The 22,621-nt window shown below is 38.9% G+C and overlaps 1 protein-coding gene and 1 long non-coding RNA gene across 9 annotated transcripts in view; one reads left to right on the forward strand and one right to left on the reverse strand.

Moving 5' to 3' along the window:
- LOC117974532 (uncharacterized) overlaps positions 1-22,621 on the forward strand; it is a 52,331-nt gene that overhangs the window by 23,377 nt on the left and 6,333 nt on the right. The window lies entirely within an intron of this gene.
- The window catches only part of LOC100973318 (outer dynein arm-docking complex subunit 2), a 214,484-nt gene that overhangs the window by 21,280 nt on the left and 170,583 nt on the right, over positions 1-22,621 (reverse strand). For 4 of the 8 annotated variants that reach the window (XM_034930194.3, XM_055092538.1, XM_055092539.1 and 1 more), the window contains one exon: positions 4,853-5,313. The exons of 2 other annotated variants lie outside the window; for them this stretch is intronic. In XM_034930194.3, coding sequence (XP_034786085.1) covers positions 5,200-5,313 — 114 coding nt within the window. In that variant the 3' untranslated portion in view covers positions 4,853-5,199. Of the gene's footprint in view, positions 1-4,835; positions 5,314-22,621 lie in introns of those variants that run through there. 2 more of the 8 variants (XM_055092536.1, XM_055092537.2) reach the window with 2 other exon arrangements.

The raw sequence follows: 22,621 nt of genomic DNA on the forward strand, positions 1-22,621 counted from the left end.
GTTACAACACCTTACTGGCGTTTTAATGCATGACTATACCTCCTCAAACACCTAATTTGCCAGGTTCTTACACAGCGAAGAGATGACTGTCTGCAAGCCAGCAAAAGAGGCCTCCCCAGAAACCAACCTGCTGGGCCCACGATCTTGGACTTCCAGCCTCCAGAACTGTGAAAAAATACATTTCTATGGTTGAAGCCACCTGGTCTTTGGTTTACCTTTACGACAGCTCTAGCAGACAAATACAGCTGCCATATTTAAAACGTGGGAGATTGGCTATAAAAAATATGTATTTCTACTGAACAGCTGTAAGATCTGGCAATGGTTGTCCAGTAGTGAGTAGTAATTGTCTGTATTCTCCAGTTCACCATGGTCTCCACCCATCCCTTTTGCCTCCCAGATATGGAGGCTAAAAGTCAATTGGCAATTGTATCAGTTTTTTAATCTAGCTATTTTCTCTCATTTAGATTACTTGCCTGGTACTTACGGACATTTAGGTTTGAAGTTGCTCATGTAACTAATCTAATGACAAACAACAACTTTTTTTTTCTCCCCAATAGCGAGAAAGGAGTTGCACCGCACTATCCATACTCCTTTGTCTGAACTTCCTTTTTGATATATGTATAGTCTTCCTCAATGGGAAAGCCAACCACTATAGATTCTTCAAGTCTATAAGAACCATGCTGATATGCACGAATGTATCTTTCAATCATGAAAATAAATTAGGACATAATTCTAAATTGTAACTACAAATCTTAACTCTGAACATCATGGGGCAATTATGTAATTTATAAAAGATGTCTTTTATCAACTAATAAATCAGGGTGGCATGAATTGGCAAAAGAAAAGCTTCCTTTTGTCTTGACAGATGCGAATAAAGAATAAGTCACTTTTACTTGAAAATTTGAAAATAATGGGTTGAGAGTATAAGGATTCCATCTGTTACATGATTTCAAGTCAGCCATGACAATTATACATCAGAAACATATTGAAATATCAGCTTTACATATTGCATTTATAGAAATTGAAGCATAAAATATTTTAAGAGCCAGAAAATGTAATAACCATTTGTCAGAGAAAATGGAAGTGGAAGCTGGAAACATGGAGATTAGAGTGGAGGGAAAAAAAGAAGGGAAACAAATGTTGGAATGAGGGGAAATTAATGTAACAATCAGAGCATAAAGAAATAGCACAAAGGAGAAAAACATGCTTTAAGGGAGAACAGAAGTCAAGGAAACTGTCCTATATTTACTTATTGCTTGGCACAGTTTGGTTGAGAGTGTACTTCTATTAGATTTTTTCAGGCAAAATATATAAAGAGACTTAGTCAATCACAATATTATTCATCTTAGGCATCTATGATGGAGTAAACAAGTCAATGGGCCCAAATCATTCTTTCCTTCTCAAAACAACATTGTATGAAGCAATCTATTAATGATCTTTGGAACTGTTATTTCACTTGTGTGTTTTCTGTACTCCCGGGGTAGAATTCAGCTGCTTGTAATGGACAAAAACCAAATAAGGAAACAGTCAGAATTTACATATGGGCCACTTCAGCATGTTTCAATTATACGGCAGCATTATTATTTGTAGGTTAAGGCTATTGCAAATATGTATTTTGTAGATTAAGAATATTTTTATGGTGTTTCAGATGTTGAAGCTACTTTTCTTATATTTCCAAAAAGCATGTTGTATATTCCATTTGTAAACTGAGAACTTCTCTTTTAAAGTTAGTGCTAGAAAGTAGGAACAATATCTGGCTTAGAAGTTTCCAAATGATAAAAAAGTAAAATTAATTGATAATGGTTTCCCTTAAAAAACAGAAATTCATGTTCACTGTGAAATAGATCAGAAAACACACAGATGAGCAAAAGAGGGAACAAAAATCATTCTTATTTCAGTATTCAGGAATATGTGTGGATAACTCAGCTCTTCCTTTCATTGTAACTATTTAGCTATGTATATAATTTTTTAAATGTGCTCACACTGTATATACTATGTCAGAACCTGATTTTCAACTTGATATATTCTGAAAAGTGTTTTATGTCATTAGCTATTTTATTATTCTATAATGTTTTCATTGTGTGATTGAACCATAATTGAAATAAAGCAATGGTGTGGTGAGCATCATTGTAGATAAACCTTTGGACATAGCACAAAGGCATACAAAATTATAACACTTTAGGTATGCATTGCCAAATTCACCTTGCAAAATGATTGTGCCCATTTAGGTAGGCCCTAGTCAGATATGAGAGTGTCTGTTTTATCAGTTCTCTTGTATTTTAAATGATATCATTAGTACAAAATACCTAACACAATGCTTGCATAGAGTAGCATCTTATAAAAGTTGGTTTCCTTTCTACTTCATTCTCATTTAGAGAGAGAATTCCACTGTTTACGCTTAAGTTCATGGGGACCATTGGTTCTGGGGGGCGATTTAATGAATGTGAAGCAGTGAGGCTCTTAAATAAGTGGGTGTCCTTATTGTTTTCACTGAGTTACAGGAATGGACATAGACTATTCCATTCCCAAATCTTCATGGAATGAGATTAAATGCTTTAAATTATCTGGACTGGAGAAGTTTCTTTAATTTTGCTAATCCAGTCCCACTAGGTAAAGGAAGAAAGATGGATTTACTTACAGCTGTGGGTCTCATCTGTTTATCAACAACTGAGATTCTTATTCTCCTGAGTAGCAATAAATTTTCTAAATATTTTTAATTATAGTCTCTCAGTTCCATGCAAATGCTTTAGGGATGTATAATGGTAACATCAAACTCTATCAAAAACAAAAGGATTCTCAATGCCAGGCCCTATGAAAACTATCCTCGCATTCACTTTCAGAAGCTAGAAAAGTTTTTGTAAGAAACAAGTCATTTTCAGTACAAGTCATCTTGATATTAGCAAAAGAACATTGACTGCAAAAAGCAGAAGGATCAAAGCAAGGATTTCTAAGAGGAAACCTTACAAACTAAAGAGACTGGAACATCAAAGAATATCTGTTTAAAATTCTTTCCACCTTAAACCCCTCTCAAACTGTAACAGCCATCAGTTACTAAGAGAGCATACTGTATTCCCTCGACGTCCTGGGGGAGAATAAAGTCTAAAAAAGAACCTTGTCACTGAAAACTTACAAAGAATTAAGACTGTCAGCCATAAATAGCACAAAATAAATATAACCAAAAAATCCCTCATACAAAAACGAATGAAAAAGAAAAAGAGTACTCACACAGCACAGGGTAGCAAAACAATGGTGCAATCATCCACACCTGTGTTTTCTGAAAGCTGGGGGTTCGACTGGCTTTGACATTTTTCTTGCAAGACCAGAGTTTTCTGTGATGCCATTTCACAAAAATAAGCCAAAAATGGACATTTAATTTCAACTTCTCATTTGTTTACTCTGAAATTACTACATTTCTGGTGTTTAACAATTAAAAAAAAATCCTACTTAGAAATATACAAGACAATCTTCATGTTAATTTTCTCTGTTTCCAAGTACTTAGTCTCTTTTAAAATGGCACTGTTGCCTTTCTTTTATGCATTTATTAACCATAAAAACAGAAGCCCCAGGTTTTCCTCCTAGCAAGCACATGGTAAAGAAACGACCCATCCTTTCCAGCATTCATACGGTTCTTTTTGTTGTTTTTGTGTTGTTTTACCTGTTGCTTTTTTTCACTCCCAGGACCACTGTGATTCAAGAACATTTTAAAATCTGAGAACAATGGTAGAAGCTTCCTCTAATAATACTACAACAGCAATGTGTTTATTCATTTCCTGTCGTTGTCATAATCCATGGCTTCTAGAAGTATTTTTAATGCCTAATGAAACAAAACTAAACGGTGACTTTAACATTAGAAATCTCTGCTGTTGAAAGTTAAGGGATTTCCTCTTATTTACATTTCAGTTTTTAGTTCGCATGAATACCATGTTCTTGTTCTTTGCATTATCCTCTTTTAGAACCTCCTTTGAAAAGTCATGACAATGAATTGGTGTTTTACGAAACCTTAAAATTCTCAGAAGGGACTTATCTTTTCATCGCAGTGTGTATCCCTCGTATGATTTTCATCCTGTACAGGCTTTTCATTTCATACAGATAATTTACATTTAATTCAATTAAGTTTATGATCTTGAAATGATGACACACATATCCAGCGTCTAATATTTTTCAATAAAACCTCCTTGATCGCCTTTTTAAAGCATTAACTGAGATTGTCCTTTTATGGCGCTGATGAATACAAAGCAATTTTTCTGGCGAGTGTTACGATACTTGGGACAGTGAGTTCCCAAACATTTCAGCACACCGAGCTTACATGTGTGATTCTTCTAAGTGGGTTCTAATGTTTCTATAACCTGATAAAATGCTATTTTTTTTGTAGCCACTTTTTAAAAAGTACTTTGTGTGCTGAAAACAAGTTCAGAAATTCAAAGCAATTTATGTGAAGTCATATTATCCTTACATCAGTATCAATTAATTGCTTTCAAGAAAATGTTGGTAAATCTCTGTGAGAAATAAAACATATAATTGTTTATGCTCTGTAAGTCCAAGTGTAAAACAAAAAAACTCATTGCTTATGTTCTTGTGATTTGCATGATCTGGTACAGTGACAGTTATACGTTGTCCTTTCAGATGTTTGCTAGTATTTAGGAGAAATTTGGGATGACCTTGGGATGATCTCTCTAAGTCCAGCTGCTTAACTCTAAATTCTATTTAATAACAGTTTGTGAAATCAGCACATCTCCACGGAACTCTCCCGTGGGTTGCAAGTGATCAAACAGACAAAGCCATAATGACGGGACAGTTAGATTGGTTTAACAGAAAGGGAACTGTGGAGACATTCATGAACAACTATGAAACTGTGCATTGGGAAGGCCATATCCTTTATTAAAATCACCACAAATACAAAAGCATCACTGAACTATAAATACATCATATACGTATATTCTCAAATTCTTAGAAACTTATCACGGGTTTATTGGCTTTCCATCTTATCACATGTCATATCTCTAAAACATTAAATAGAAACAAAAGTCTCCATGAAATTTTCAGATGAAAAACATTCTGTGCATTTTCAATTTGTGTGTTTTCATTTAGATGGTTGAAAGGGTTTGCTAACAAATGTTTCCCAATTTAGGCTTTCTGGCAATGGGAGTGACATGTCCTGTGTCATGTAGAATTTGATAGCTTGTAATGTTCATTTAAATTTCAAGTGTATCTTGCCTTCTCTGTAGCAAGAGCCAGCCTGCGGATATTGGATATACAACCAGCTGCAGCTTCCTGGAGATCCTGGTCAGGGGACCCAACCATATCCAGTAGAAGCTGTCACACATAAGGAGGAGGAGAAGGGACACAAGAATAAAAACATTAATCTAAAGACATAAAGTTAGGCTATGAAAATAATTTTCAATAGTAAATTTTTTTAAAACCACCAAAAAAGCATAAGAAATTCCATTTAAGCAAATACGAATATAAACGGTGTTTAATCTGATACAGGAATTCCTCATGCACTTCTTACCTTTCTGGAGCTGAATTAGACTCCTTCCTCCCCACTTTCTCTGGGTATCTAACTGCTATTTTTGGGTCTGCTTCTGAAATTTCTCTTGCATCTTTTCTGTCTTTTCCACCTCTCAGAACAAGCCAACAGCATACCATGCTTAGACTAGTAGGGCATCCACTTAGGTTTAATCTCTCTGAGTTCCAATCCACCTGATCATGTCACAACCTCATTATATCAGTCACTTAATAGGGACTCTCAGTGCCAACTAACTAGAGCTGATCTATTAACTAGTCCTTGAAGGGTTTGTGCACTCTGGCCTCAATGCATTTCCAGCTATTCATCTTTCTCCTCTTCTCCAAGATCATAACTTTCCCACTTCTCTTGGCTTTACTGATGCTATCCCCTATCTAAAATGCCTTCCCATCCCCTTCTCTGGCTTGGTCAATTTTATCCATCTTTCAGAACAGACCTAGCCAACTTTTCCACGAAGCCTCCAAGATTTCCATCAAACTAAATGCCATTTATTCCTCATCAGGCTGTCAGTAGCAGTTTACTCAAATGTCTGTTGCTACACGTATTTTTCCCTTTTCAACAGATAATTGGCTTAATGCTTTCTGTCCTTCTTTAGATTCTAAATGCTTAAAGAAACGTACAGTATCTAATGCATAGAAGACAAATAAATGAATTAGAACATTTAAAATCCAGCAATTATTATTCTAATTAATAGTCCTGGTAAAAGATTTTTTAAAAGTAAATTTGAATCACATATTTTTTTACCCAATAGCATTTGAGTGCAAATGTGGATGATGCCAAAAAACGAGGATGATTTGATAAGCAAAGAAATCTTACTAAGAAAAATATTGTGAGATGTCTTACATATGCCAGGCTTAGGGTGTGGCTTTTACTCTATAGGTAATAAAAAGAAGTTATTTAAGCACTTTAATCAGAGGAATGACATGATCATATTTGTATTTTAGAAAGGTAGCTCTTACAGCAAATTATATAGACTGTAGAGAAAAGAGGAGGAAGGGTACTGTATTACTTCATGTAGAGGTGACAGCATGGAATAAAAGGTAAGGATAGTGAGGAAGGAACAAATTCAGGCGATATTTGGGATGAAATAACTATTCAATAAATGGCCCCAGAACAACTGCTTATCCAAATAGAAGAAAATAAAAATGGTAATCTCACATCATACATAAATAGCAATTCCAGATGGATTAATGATGTTGTAGGAATCTCTTCTTGGTTCAACTAAAGACAGGGTCCTTGTCACAAGGCCATGAAAAATTAGGCTCACAGACAATTTGAAGGGGGAGAAAAATGGAATTTATTGGGCAAAATGGGGGAAAAAAGGGAAACAGGGACCCTCCGCAAAGCCAGAGTCCCTGTGGGTGCGCTTCCTGACTCGCAGATTGAATCCCAGCTATCACCCAGGAAGAGGAGGGGCCAGGCTCCTGCCTGCTGCAAACAGCACGAACTTCTGTGGCTCCACCCCAGTGCACATTCCTCCCAGTGCGCAGGCCATATGAAGTCTCTGGGGACCCCTTCCCACCTGGCTGTCTCAATGAGATTAAATAAGAAAGGGACAATGCAAAACATTTAGAAGGTTGTATATGAGAATATCTTGTTCAAATTGGTGCACTGAAGGATGTCTGCCCTCTCAGTTCCTTGATCTCCCATTGTCACTGATCTTCACACTTCAGCCTTCCACCTTCAGAGTTATATCTGGGCCCTGATTTTTCATCACTTTCAACAGTCTGACCTCCAAACTCTCTGACAATGTCTCCTCCCACGATTTGGCTATGCAACCATCTTACTTGTTTGTTCTCATCATGATCTCTTGTCCATGGGCTCACATACTTTTCCTTTAACCATCTTCCGTCTTTGCTTCCTCCATAACCAGCTTAGATTGCATAGTCCGTCTTTTGAATCATTCTCTTATCAGTTTCTTAAACCTCCTTACAACATCCCTCCAGGAAAACCATAACTGTCCATAAATCCAACTCTGTTCTTCCCTGTGCCTTCACCAATAACTGAGTCCTGCGGGAGGCATATGTCAACAACAAGGCAAATCAATCCTCTATCAGTTCAACCTCAACTGGATTCTCATTCACTGCCCAGCAATCAAAATTTGTGTCCCTCTCATTAGGTTACTTTCCCTTTCCAATGCCTATTTTAAATCTTCCTTCTTCTTCAATCTTCAGTTCTTCTTTTTAGCCCCCATTTCCAGAAGATGACCAATCAGGTCTCCTTCATAAACTCGATCGAAGCCATTAGACAGCAACAACTCTACCTAAAACGGCAACCATGCCAGCGTCTTAGCAGATCTTTTTATCCTACCTTCCAGTTAAAATGGCTCTCTCCTATCCAAGGCCCACCATCCACTTGTATTCTTCATTCATTCTTCTTCTTAGGACATTTTACTACCAAATACTCCCTGTTTCTCTTCTACTTTAGCTTTTACCTCTTCCTTTCTAATGATTCCATTATCATTTAAACACATGTCTTACACATTAAAAATAAAACAAAACAAAAAGACACCACTTTGACCCCATTTTCTTCCCTTCATAGCCAAATTTCTTTAAAGAGTTGCCTGGAATTCCTATCTCCAGTCTTAAATTCCATCCCACTGACTCCAGGCTGCTGTCTGCCTTCAGCTCTCCTCTGAAATAACCCTCTCGGAGGATGTCAGTAACTTCCTTCCATGTGGCTAAGAGTAGTGGACACTTAGGAGTTTTCATCTTATTTGACCCCTTAACAGCATTTGATATAATTGGCCACTTCCTCCTTCTCTGCCACTGGCTTCTTCTACCGTACTCCCCAGCTTTTCCTCGTATCCATTCATTCTCATCTTCTCAATCTTCATCCATGGCTCTGTCTGCTTCCCCCAAACAAAAATTGTTAGAGTTCATCAGAACAAATTCCCCCTCTGTTTTCATTCTGTTCTCCCTCCCTAGATGACATCTTTCACTACCTGAATTCAAATGGCATTCATATGGAACCATCTTCTAAATTTCTATCTCCACCCCAGAAACCTCTTTGGAGTGGAACACTTCATATCCAACACTTCTTAGCCATCTCCACTTGGAAGTCTCACAGCCACCTCAAGCTTAATAGATTCCAAATGAAATTTTTTATTTTTTCTATATAAACATGAATCTCTTTCCAAGTATTTTCCTGTATCCATAATAGATGTTATCACTTAGTTGTTCAAGACGGAAATCTGCGTGCCTCACACTCACTCCCACCCTCATCTCCCCTATGCTGCATCCAACTGATTATCATATTCTTGTGATTCAGCTGCCTACACATCTTTCAAAGTCATTCACTTCTCTTTATTGCTATTGTCATTCACCCCAGTAAAGCCTACTTCCCACTGTCCCTGCACCCTGTCTTGTCCCTGTCTGATGAACTATTCATACTGTGTCTAGAGTAATTGCCTAAATTGTGAAATTCACTAATAAGATACAATGTTTTTGAGAAACAGGAAGAAACAAGACAGGATCAATCTTCTGAGATTCAAGAGAAAGGAAGATTCTGTTCTGTATGAGGGAAACAGGGAAGTTTGGAGGGGCTCATGCCTTGGGAGTTTTGTATCATTCCTTTTCTCCAGCATTGTTCAATATCCTAGGCATAAGACAGAGGAAATAGATTATAGGACTGTGATTCATTTGAACAGCCATATGGTCTGTGCTGGGCTGGAAGGGAAGTGAAAACAGGAGGCTACTGATCACTGGGAGAATTAGGAAGTGAGGCCTCAACAATGCAGGAAAACAGTTTTGGTGGGACCAAAGCATAGGAAAAGGGTGAAAATAAGACATTCTCATCTGAGAATGAGATATTTGGAGTTTAAGATTTTACAGATGAAGTTCCTCTGAGTATTGACAAGATCCAGGGTATGACCATGGGAATGTAGGTCAGTATAAGATTGTTATGCAGTTTTTTGTTTGTTTGTTTGTTTAGGCAAGTCTCGCTCTTTTGCCCAGGCTGGAGTGAAGTGGTGTGATCTTGGCTCACTGCAACCTCCGTCCCCCGGGGTTCAAGTGATTCTCCTGCCTCAGCCTCCTGAGTAGCTGGGATTACAGGCGTGTGGCACCACACCCAGCTAATTTTTGTATTTTTAGTAGAGACGGGGTTTTGCCATGTTGGCCAGGCTGATCTCTAATTCCTGACCTCAGGTGATCCACCCGTCTCGGCCTCCAAAAGTGCTTGGATTACAGGCATGAGCCACCGTGCCTGGCCTGTTATGCAGTTTTATACATACACACAGATGTATGCATGCATGCATACACACTTTTATATTCTCATTCTCCCTCTCTCACTGTAGGAAGAGGAAATAATGTAAAAATAACAAGCAGGAAGAACAGAGTAGCCACTCTCTTTGGTTATCCTAACACATGGCTTAGATGTCTTTGTATAGCTGTTCACACTTAAATCCCTTTCCTAGCTCACAACTTTTAACTCATGATCTATGGTTCAGAATTTTTATTGATCTCTTTGTTTATACCTCACTTTACTATATAGACGTTAAAATTCTTTTCAAAAATTTTGGATATATTTCGAGGGTACAAGTGCAAATTTCTTACATGCATATATTGCACAGTGGTGAAGTCTGGGCTTTTAATGCACCCATCACCCACACAGTGAACACTGCACCCAATAGGTAATTTTTTAACCCTCATTCCCCCTCCCCATTTCCCATCTTTTGGGGTCTCCGATGTCTATTATTCCATGTGTACCCCTTGTTTAGCTCCCACTAATAAGTGAGAACATGCAGTTTTGACTTTCTGTTTCTGAGTGATTTCACTTAGGATAAGGGCCTCCAGTTCCATTTATGTTGCTGCAAAAGACATGATTCATTCTTTTTTATGACTGAGTAGGCATTTTATGGCATATAGGTACCACATTTTAAAAATCCAATCCTCTATGAATGGGCACTTAGGTTGATTCCATATCTTTGCTATTGTGAATAGTGCCGCAATACACATACAAGTGCAGGTATCTTTTTGACACCGTGATTTCTTTCCCTTTAGGTATATATCCAGTAGGGGGATTGCTGGATCAAATGGCTGTTTACAGACAGTCTTTAAAGCAGATACAACTTTATGAAATTTAGACGATTTCTTCTAGATACATACTTCGCACCATTCACCATTTTTCATACTCACATGGCTTTTACTGACCTCCTCGTAGCCCACATCCACCATGGTAACCTTTGTTATCCTGGAGTATGGAGTGCCAACTGTAAGCCTGGAGATTTCACTCTTCCACATCACTACTAAATAATTGAATGTGAGCGCTGCCAGCCTGGATGCCAACGGATCCTGATATTCACATGTCTCTATGCCCAATGGGCCTGTTTTTTCCTCACTTCTGCTTTCTGATCTTTAAATTATTTCTTATATCAAAACAAAACGTTCCAACTAATTTCTTGGTAAATTATATCATCAAGGGATTGACTTGATCCCTTGATTACATAATTGTATAACCCCTCGATTATAGGATTTTAAAGTTATTAATTTCCCTTTTACCTGAGTTATTTTCTCACTCCTTCTCCCAAGTAGATGATTCATAAGGGTTCATGAGTCCCTGTCTTGACTCCATTGTTATACAAAATATAGCAGAAAAACTCTCCCAACAGTCAATCACTTTAATAGACAATAATTATTACTTTACGAATGTTGTTATTACAGCCAGGTCATCACAATGAATATGCCAGTTACCTGTAGGTGTTTCTGGGCCCTGGATTAGAGGACCTAATCCTACACTAAAAGCTTGATTTCCATACGCAAATGAGATTTAGAAAAAAATCTAGTCTCCAATTGCCCTATATTTGTTGTTTAGGTAATAGGAGGAGAATAGATTGCTAGCTACAGCAACTCCACCTAATATCTACCTCTCACGGCCACCCGCCTCGCTTCTGCTCCAGTCCTTGGCCTCCCCGCTCATAGTTCTGGTCATTGTTGCTTTTTAAATCTGGAAAGAAGTGAAATAAAGTCCTAGTCCATAGCTCAACTACCTGAGAAGGAATCTAGATGCCTTATACTGTTCACTCCTTCCTAGAAAAATCACTATCAAACCACAGTCAAGGGTATGGGTTTTGAGGTCACAGCATCTTGGATCTGTACTCTGACTCTCCCAGTCACTGGGCACATCACTGAACCTCTTAACCCAACCTTCTCATATGTGTAAAGGGATCACATACCTCTGGGGGTCACTGCAAAGATGAATTAAACATACATCTTTAATAGATGTTTGAACACCTGTATTCACAGTCTCTTCCTTTCTTTACGTCCTTTGATCTTTCCCCTTCCTATTTTGTCTGATGATTCCCCCAGCCTTCTGCAAACCCAAGTCTGCAGTGTGTGGGAGGGAAGAGTGGAGGAGCACAGGTCGGGGGAATTTACACTGGCAAGGGCAGAGGACTCCTTATGGGACAGAAAAGATCAACAGAAATAGAAGGAATGAAAAAGGGGGAAAGAGAACTTTCATCCTGTTTTGAAGAGTTTGAGGGGTTTGGAGTAGAAAGATTATTTTAAAGGCAACTCTGGGGTGAGAGAGATATACTATGAAAGATTAAGGACTTAAAGCTTAATAGTGCATGATTGTACTCTCTATCTTCGAGAGAGTAAAACTAGGATTCAAATTACTTTCAGGCCGGGTGGATGCCTGTAATCCCAGTGCATTGGGAGGCCAAGGCAGGAGGATGGCTTGAAGCCAGAAGTTCAAGACCATCTTGGGCAACATAGTGAGACCCTGTCTCTAAAAAAAAAAAAAAAAAGTTAACCAGACATAGGTGTGGTCACGTGCGCCTGTAGTCTAAGTAGCTGGGTGGGTCTGAGAGGCTGAGATGGGAGGATGGCTTGAGCCCAGGTCTTCAAGGCTGCAGTGAGCTATGATTGCACCATTGCTGTGACCTCAAAACCCATACCCTTGACTATGGTTTGATAAGTGATTTTTCTAGGAAGGAGTGAACAGCATAATGCATCTAGATTTAAGAGACCTCATCTCTTTAAAAAAAAAAAAGGAAAGAAAAAAATACTTTCAAGTGCTATTGGGTTGCTAGGCTTTTGTTTCTCTGACTGCATTTTTAGGTCAGGACTGGACCAAGAGGCAGCCTGGCTTCAGATGGGTTATGCATTTGAATCGCATAGTCCAGTGCCCAATACAAAGCAAGTGCTCCATGAATGCTACTCATGCTCATGGTGATTCTTTTGCCAGTTCAGAAGTCTGGTTCTGGTGTTATTTCCTGGAGGCCTGCCGTGGTTAGTTTGGAAGGAAGGGGGAATTTTGGCCCAGAGGTCAGTCTAGCTTCTGTCAGCACCTGCTCCAGGCCCTGCCTTGTCGCTGGTTGACCTCCATGGACACCAACGGCCCAGGCTCCACATGCCACTGGCTGCTGCCACCCTGTACAGCTCTCTTGGAAAGGAAACCCTTGACCTGATGCCTGTCAAAATCTAGCCTGCGTTTCGCCCATCCTCCCTCAGACCTGGTCATTGTTCTGCGGTCTGTGCTTGGGCTTTCTAAGAGTCGGTTGTATTTATTCCCAAACTCTTGATCCAGTTACATAATTTCCCACTGCATAAACCAATGGACTGTGAGTGTCAAGCATATGAGTCATAATATTTGGCATACAGAAAGCTGCTGTGTGTTGGCTATTCCCGGAGTCAACCAGATAAGATGCTGGAGACAGCATCTCCTGTGTGTTCACAAGACTTACGTTAGAAGAAAACTTTTAATCTAAGCAGGTACCCTTTTTATGACTCTACTCTATAAATTAAATTTTTCTTTACCTGAGTAACTTCTAGTCCTGAGTGTACCAAGAGGATTACTCTTTGTTGGGGAATTTATTTTGCCTTAAGTTTCTTACATTAACCACAAGGCTTCATTCTATATCCCATATGCTGGTTGGTTAAATTTTAGCTTAACAATTAAACCAATGAAGCCCAGCAACTTTTTTTTTTTTTTTTTTGATGGAGTTTTCTTCTTGTTGCCCAGGCTAGAGTGTAATGGTGTGAACTTGGCTCACTGCAACCTCTGACTCCCGGATTCAAGCCATTCTCCTGCCTCAGCCTCTGAGTAGCTAAGATTACAGGCATGCGCCACCACACTGGCTAATTTTGCAGTTTTAGTAGAGACAGGGTTTTACCATGTTGGTCAGGCTGGTTTCAAACTCCTGATCTTAAGTGATCTGCCCACCTCAGCCTCCCAAATTGCTGGGATTATAGGCATGAGCCACCGTGCCCAGCCAGCATTCCACTATTTTGAAGAACTATGATTTATTCTTTACTGCTGAATTTAGCCTGCTCTGTCCATTTTACTTAGCTAAGTACAGTCTCAATCAAGGGTGTAGAATTGGAAGTCTAGAATTTTCTGTGTGCTCAGGGTCTGAATTTTTGAGAAGTACCCCCAAGACCCTCTTTGAGTTTTGCCGCTAACTAACTGTATTGTTTTTCCCGAGTTTTACTTTATTTTCAATAACTGTTACTCATTGCTTTGTTATACACCCAGAGGGGCTAGGCATCTAAAGGTGTTTTACAAATTGAATAAGGTTATGTTACTGTCCCAAACCACCATCTGAAAAATATGTAGCATATATGTGTCTTGGTTTTGAATTGGGCTCAGGAATATGTTTTCATTTTCCTACGAGCCTCACAAGCAAACTAAGGCACTAATTTCTTTAAACTAAGGCACTAGTTTCTTTAAAACTAGCAAATACTCGCACAACAGAAAGTTGGTACAAAATCCTGAATTTGATGTGGAGCTAATATAAATGAAAGTGCAGTTCGTGTTTTCAAATCACTAACACACGGAGCAAGGTGAGGGCAGTTTCTAATCTTTTTGTCATAATTACATAAAAGGAATAGTTTTCTCAGGAAAGTGAAATACAAATTTGGTACAAGTGATTATGAAATTGGTATACACTTTTTTGGTATCTATTTTTTTATCTATAGACTTTCTTTCCAACTATAAAGACATGTTTTAATATTCTAAGGGGCTTACCTTTTCGAAGTCCTTGTTCCTTTCAAACTTTTCTCTTTTTAATCCTCCGCCTCCCCTAAAACACACCTAAAGACTTTAAATTTATTGGGAGTTTCATATATACACTGAAGGAAAACTAGCCCCCACGCTTTTGAAAACTTAACTGCACAGAGCACTTTAAAACATCATTCAAACAAATAACTTTTTACAACACTGGAGTGAACAAGAACGTGGGGACAGGCACAAGGACTGGTTTGTAGATTGGGTTAACACCAATGCTTTCTCCGGTGTAAAAGGCTTTGATCTTAAGGTTCATGCCCTCGGCATGCAGCTGTGACCCACAGTTCACATCTCCTGGAAGGTGTGACAAAGGTAGCATGGGAATTGGGTCTGCATTCAATTTTTACATTTCCATTTAACAGTTTATGATTTTATATAATATTTCAGTTGTATGAAAAGTATGTACCAATTTGAGTGATAACAGATTTTCTTGTGGTTTGACTTGACATTGTTTGGGTGAACACAGCCTAGAATTAGGAGTTTTAATTAGAGCTGGATGAGCTCTGGAATGCCTACCAGGCTTAGGGGTTTTCCCAAAAGATCTTAAGTACCCAGAGCTGATTTGAACTGGGAACCCTTCTGACATTCTCCTGTTTACAAGGCATTGCAGTGACGTTGTAGCACTCATGCACAACCCAGTAACAAGAAATGCCTTTGGACTGTGTCCGCCTATGGAATGGCTTCCCAACCATTTGAGTTGGCTGGGGTCCTGCTGCTCTTCCAACAGAGGCTCCACTGCAGTTTCTTGCACATCCAGACTCTGAGCCTCGGTAATTCATTTCACATGACAGCCCACCAAAGCCGGGGGCCTCAAAACATATTTAACATTTGCTGGTTGGAGCAAAACCTTTGGTTCTATTTGGTCAGTGAAGGGAGTCAAGGGGCTTGCCTTTATTGGTGTCTGTCCTCCTCAAGGTGATAGGTGTGTGTGTGATCTGAGGTCCATGTCTGCAAAACTTGGATCTGCTTATTGGATCCAGTGCTCTTTCTGTGTGGACATTCCTAAGTTTATCCTCTGGGTTTTCTTCCATGTTTCCTCATGAACTTTCCACTAGAGAGCTTTCATGCCCAAACAGACAGACAGGAGACTCGCACATTGGGTCTATAGTATTGGGAGTAGAAATGGGATATATAATAGAGACAGCCCTATTGACTTTCTTCTAAAAATGCTAGAAATGGAGAATGACTTGATGACTGGCTGGGTCAGGGAATTGTGGGACATTGCTCAACACCCTATATCAGAGGAAAAGGAAGTGATAAGTTTCTGCCTGCCCAGGGCAGAAGCTCATGGTGTCATTTGGAATGGCCTCAAGTTGCTCTTGGATTTTTATTCCTATTAAATATAAAGAATATTGGCACACATAGGGGCTTCCTACATAAGAATGCTAAAGAAATAATAGGATAAGGATGGATTAAAAAAATCTATGTGGATAAGATTGTTTAGAATTGCATTTTGCTATTGGTTAGATCAAAGTGTAGATGGCAATTCTCTGGAAAAAATATTCCCATAGATTATGCAGTAAAGTGGCTATGAGTTTATGCTTTGAGTTCAGACAGTTTGAATTTGAATCCTGACTTCACATCTTCCTAACTGTATGTGACCTGAGGTAACTCTCTCTAAACCTTAGTTTTCTTATCAGTAAAATTAGGATTCTTAATAGTACTTTCCTAATAAGATAGATATGGGATTAAATGGGAAACGTAATGTAAAGTGCTCATGCTATGTGCCCCTAAATTATAGTTGTTATTATTATTACTCTTGTTATCTTGACTTGGAGATTGTTGTTGACCAGAGGCATTAATATTTGCTGTTAGCTCATTTTCTCTGCTACAGTTCCTGTTGGACTGATCCAAATAAGCAATTTTAATCTAGTTACATTGAAAATTAATACATTAACATAAGGTTCATGGTGTCCCGTTAGATGGTCAAAAACAAAAGTCAAGGCATTAGAACTAACACATCTCTATGTTCATAAAAATAGTTCAATAAGTTCTTATTCAAATTACTGTTTTCTCCTGTATCAGTCTCTAGTCTAGGAGAACATCAAATCCTGCTATGGATTGAATTTTGTCCCCTTCTAAACTCATGCTGAAACTTAATTGTCATTATAACAGTATTAAGAAGTGGGGCCTTTAAGAAGTGAATAAGACCTGAGGGCTCTGCCCTTATGAACGGATTAATGCTGTTACAGGGGGGTTGGGCTCCTAATAAATGGGTAAGTTTGGCCCCCATCTGCTCTCTGTCTCATGTACTTGCTACCACCTACTGCCCTTCTGCCATGGAATGACCCTTGACAGATGCTGGTGCCATGCTCTTGAACTTCCCAGCCTCTAGAACTGTGAGAAATAATTTTTTTCCTCATAAATTACCCAGTCTATATTCTGTTATAGCAGCAGAAAATGGACTAAAACCCCACAGGTAAGCAAAGACATGAATTAAATTATCTGGAATGATCCACAGATCTCTTTATTTGAAACAATCCATAGGTTTCCTCCAGACTCTAAGAAAATTGCCCTCTTGATATAAACTCTGAATATAGTGCCTGCATTTAACTTGGGTTCTCTCCCATTGGCATGAGATTGAAAATCTGTTGGCTGTCTGTATTCTGTTGTTAGATCCATTTTCTGAGAGACTATTTGGAAATAGATTTCTTGGGGAAAGGTTGTATGTATAAAATAGTCAAACAGTGGAACAAGCTGGATTTCACTGAGATTTCTCCAGAATTTTAAGTCTCCAGCCCTGACCTGAACTCTAGACTATTCAGCTTCCTACTTGACATCTCCACTTGAATATAAAAATGGCACCTCAAAAGGGACAGAGCTGAACTCCTAATCCTCTCATTTCAAACCTTATTTCCCACAGCCTCCCCTACTCAGCTGATGCCAACTCATCTCTCTAGTTGCTTGGGCTGAAAATCTTGGTGTACCCTTGACTCCTCTCTTTCTCTCATAGCCCTTATCCAAGCCATGAACAAAATTTGTTGGCTTTACCTTCAAAATAAACCCAGAATCTGTCCTGACATCTTCCCATTACCATCACTGGTCTGAGCCACTACTATCTCTTGAACTGAATTTAATGATTAGGCCAAGTTCTCAATACGCAAAAAGATCTGGAGCTGACTTTAAAGGTGAAAACAGCCTAGTGAAAACAAAAATGCTCAGATTCAGAATGTAATAAAACCTTTCTTTCTCTTCAAGGGGAGACAGCAGAGAAGAGAAAAGACAACTTAGCGATCTGGGAGGATGGTAGCCTCCTTTAGAAATGACCATGAGTCTTTTTAAGAACTGACATGCCTAATACTGAACTCAGAAGTTGCTGGAATTGCTGCAATGTATATGTCCTTCCATCACTTCAAAACTTTGACTACTTCTGCTTTGTACACAATGACCTTATGAAAATGTTTTGGTTTGGTTGTTGTCTTCATGACTAAGCTATTAATGAGGAGGACAGGTAAAAAGGGTTGAGTTCCAAATCTAGGTCAGCTCCACATAGGATAGGGACAACAGGTACAGGAACAAGACAATCCATAGCCTGGATCAGGTTATCAGAAGCTGGAGATGTCTGTGGCAATATTTGGAATCCTTTACAAATTAGACTTTGCCTAGGGCATGGAAAGCAGAAAGAGACTTGAGCCAATGTTTCCTACACAATAAGTGGAATAGTAGCCCTTGTTAACACCTGAGCTACTGAATCTGTTTTTCTAATATATGAATAAAATCATAACTGAAAGTGACACCTCATCCTCATAGAAAACAAACAAGACAAAAATATTTTCCTCCAAGCACCTCGCCTCTAACTTCAGACCTTGACCTCCTCAACTCCATTGATCTTCACTTCAATTCCACATTAATTAATCAACCATTATTATGGTCATACCCGGACCTTAGTAATACCAGTGACTGCTTCATCTCTGCCTCTCGTTGCTGTCTATCAGAAATTCCAGGTTCTGGAGGACGCAGAATGGGATCAAGAACATCAAGAGGCACTGATCTACCAGTGCAGTCTCCCTGCTCTGGTCCACCATGTCACCTGCTTTTCTGTCACCAGGTTTGACTCTCTGTTCTCTATCATTCTTCTCCTATAGTGATACTACAAATTGAAATCCTGGCTCTCAACCAGGCTTCTGGATCATGTACATCCATTGCAGCAATGGCACACACATTATGATCTCTAATTTCCATCGGCTCTCCGTGTTGCCCGGTCATCCACCCAGGTGTCTCTCTCATCAACTTTCTCCACAGCAGCTATTTAAAACCAGCTCCACTCTCCTCAAATTACCTAACCCACCACTTCAGTTCCCTCACTCTCAAGCATATGTCTTTGCCTCCTACTTGGTGGGGAAAATAGAAATCACGAAAAGGGAAGTGGCCCAACTCACTGCCACCACACGCACAGATTCCCGCTGCAAGTGCACCCGTCCTTTCCTCCTCCCATCTGTCATGTGGAAGAGGTGTCTCCTCCTGCCCAGGCTCATCTCCTTGCCCTCGTGCTCTGCATCCTCCCGCCTCCCTCTCCACATCCTCTGGAAGCTGACTGCGCCATTAACCCCCCTCTTTCCGGTATTTTCACTGCCTCTTTCACCCTCCTTCCTGCTCTTGCCAATTAACATTTAAACATATCTGCTATCTCAAAACAGAAACATAACAAACAATGGAAAACCACCAAGACCTCCTTTACCTCCCCTTCCAGCTAGCATCCTCACTCTCCAGCTAGCACTTTCCAGCTAACATCCTCACTCTCCTTCTCAGCCAAACTTTTCCAAGGGTGACCTCCACTTGCTGCCCCTATTTCCTCACTTCTTATTCAAGGTCATTCGTAATCGCTTTGCTATGCATCCAGGGGACACTTTTGGTTCTTGTCTTACATTACTTTTCAATAACACTTGTCCCATTGGTCATGCTCTTGTGCTTAAAATATTCTCTTCTCTTGACTTTGTGAAAATAACACTTTCCTGATTGTTTGTTAGTATTTTCACCTCTTTAATATCTAATTGCTTCTTTCCAGGAATCCCTTTCTTAACCCATTATGATATGACTCAGGACATCATGGTATGTCCTTCAACCTCATTTTTTTGTCTATACACCCTCCAAAGGAAATGTCATTCACTCTCATTATTTCATGAACTACTGCTCTCAAATCTGTGTTTTTAAGGACATATATACATAGCAGACATACACACACACACACACACTATATATATATATATAAACGCTATATATATATATATATTCCATGTTTCTGCTTTAAGTTTTCCAAGATGTTCAAAGCCATTGTGTCCCAAATGAGTTCTCATTTCCCCCCACAAGCAGATTTCTTCTCTCCTCCTTAAATCCTGCTGTCCAAGTCAGACATTTAGACATCATCACTCTGCCCTCTTCCCCAGGCATCACATCCAAAATGTCACAAACTCCTGTTGTTTTTACTTGTCAATTATCTCTTGAATCCACCCATTTCTCTTCATCTCCAGGGATATCATTTTAGTTGCAACCACCATTCTCTCTCCCTGAACGACTGCCTAACTCATCTTCCAGCCCTGTTCCCATCCATTCTCAAACCAGAGTAACTTCTAAAGGGTCAATAGGACCCACTGATTCTCCAGCTCAAAATATTTTAATGGCTCCCCAATGTCAAATTTTAATTCCCCAGAAAGGTTCACGGGGTCTTCAGCAGGCTCCAGTTGATATTGTCCCCTTCTGTTCATCTTTAGCTTCTCTTCTTTTTTCTGTGACTATATATTACTTGTGCTACTTTAAAAGTTCTAGCAAGTGGATTGGCCAGAAGGAGATGCAGAGGAGATAAGGAGTCATCAGAGAGAAAGGGGAGAACCAGGAGGCCATGAAATCATAGAAACCAGTGAAAGGCAACACTTTAAGGAAATGGGGATGCCAATATTATAGTATGCCTCGGGGAGGTTAAATTCCTTGAAAGATGAAAACAGTCCCTTGGATTCTGACATTTGAAAATCCTAGGGATCATTGATAGGGACGTCTCTGAAGTTTCTAAGGCAAAAGTCAGAAGACAGTGAGCTGAAGAGCTAGGAGCAGCTGGGGCAAGGAGGCTCTTGAGAGAATGCTACTTCCCTGATATGATGATTTCCGCAGTGGGTGTGATCAACTGATAGGGAGTTAGGAGATGAGCAAGTAGGTAAAGGAAGATTAAGACTAAATATGCAGAAGTGAGAGGGAATAGTCAGTGTCAGAACTTCCAGCTTCTGGAGAAGTCAAAATGAGATCACCATTACGGAGGATGGGAAAGGCCGGGAGAAGGAATACTCAAAGACCAGAAGGAAGATAGATTAGACTAAAGGTAACTACAGGTAAGTTTGTAGGTGTGGGACAGGAAGTTGAGGTATTTTCTGGCTTTTACTTCATTTTCTTAAATATCAAAGGCAAGTCCATCTGAGTAATATCCCTACTTAATGCAGACATATGGTTATGTTCATAATTTAACAAGGAAATATTTTTAAAGCAATAAAAGATATGCACCATTTATTAGAAAACAATTACCTTGATTATATAAAGAAGCTTTCCATGAAATAATTTTGTTTCGGTTTATAACTTTACTCTAGGAAATGCTAAGAATTTGTGTAATCTGCTGCAAAACTGTCAAACCTTACCAAGTAAGAAAAATTCAAAATTGTTTAATATAAGAAAAAACCCAAACTGAGAATTAGCTAAATTATACCCATATTAAAAATGAATAATTAGTTCCACAGTATTCCTTAACATTAGAAAAAGTATAAGTTCTTAATGTTATGTTTGCCTTTATATGTATCTATCTTCCAAAATGGGCACATTATTAGAAGAAATTCGAAACCAAAGACAAGCCAATATTTAAAATACATGATTGGATATAGAATTCATCCCTCATGTGGATAAAATTAGAACAGATATTATCCAGAAGAGATGAAGCCAGAGAATTAAAAAGGAAAAAAAAAAGAAACAAAATCCTTTTGTTAAGCTATTTTCCTAATTTTATTTTGATTTTGGTTCAGCTTTCAAAAGCAGATTAATATAGAAAAAATAAAGTACAGGGCTGGAAAGAAGAGCACAATTTTTCTTCTTCGATGTCAAATAAATAGCTTTCCCTGCTCCTACTAAATCGGAACTAAACTCATAAAGATGAAAATAAATGACTAATTTCTTGGGAAATAACCTTAAGTGAAAGATTCTTTTGGTCCAGTAATTGCTTTTTTCAAACTCCCGTTGACTTAACCTCATTCTCAAGGCCTCCTTGGCCTTTCCTTCCATTCACCCTGTTGATATCAAGTGTATCTTCAGAGTCTGTCTTGTCATTTGCTACCAATTCGAGGAATGTTTTCCTTGTCTCATATAATTTTTTGGAAGGCATATGTCAAATGTGGTTGTTATTTCTTTTTTATAACTTATTTCTAACAGGACTTGTCTAAGACCTTTAAAAATGAAACCTAAAAAATATTATCGTAAAATTTCACAAAGCAATGTTTCTACCCACTCTGAAAAAGTCCCCTAATAATCCCCTAACATTTTAATAAGCAACTAGATCTTAACTTGTCTTTTTGCTAAAATGTTATAAAATGATGCTTTTCAATTTCATCTATATAAGAACTTCACATTTCAGTGAAAGAAACTGAATGAGTTTTAGAACAGAATAATAAATACTTCTTCCTCTCTGGCAAAGACTGTGTTCATTTCAGAGCCCATCTTACATGATTTTTGCCAACTTAGGTTTTCAGAGCTTCAGGACTGGCCCTAAGCAAGGTATTCAGGCAGTAATTTTTAAAAAATGCAAGCAGTGGAACCCATTTCTTTTTTCCCCCAGACAAAACTTAATTCTTCTATGAAATCCACATATATGTGAACATACATATGTAGGATAAAATGGAACGTCTGAACAGAAAGTAGGGCACAGGATGGTGGAACTTTGCTCTTCCTTCTTGTTCCCCATAGAGATCCTTGAAGTACCTTCTCCAGCTCCATGATACTCTAAAAACTGTTCATCTTCATAATAGGAGTGGAGCCTAATCCTTGGTCTCCTCACCTCCTGGTTTCCCGGAATGTCTTTCTCACCACATAACACCTCCCCTTGCTGCTCACTCCTACCTG

This window comes from Pan paniscus, chromosome 8 (genome assembly GCF_029289425.2).
Source record: "Pan paniscus chromosome 8, NHGRI_mPanPan1-v2.0_pri, whole genome shotgun sequence".
Taxonomy (NCBI): Eukaryota; Metazoa; Chordata; class Mammalia; order Primates; family Hominidae; genus Pan; species Pan paniscus.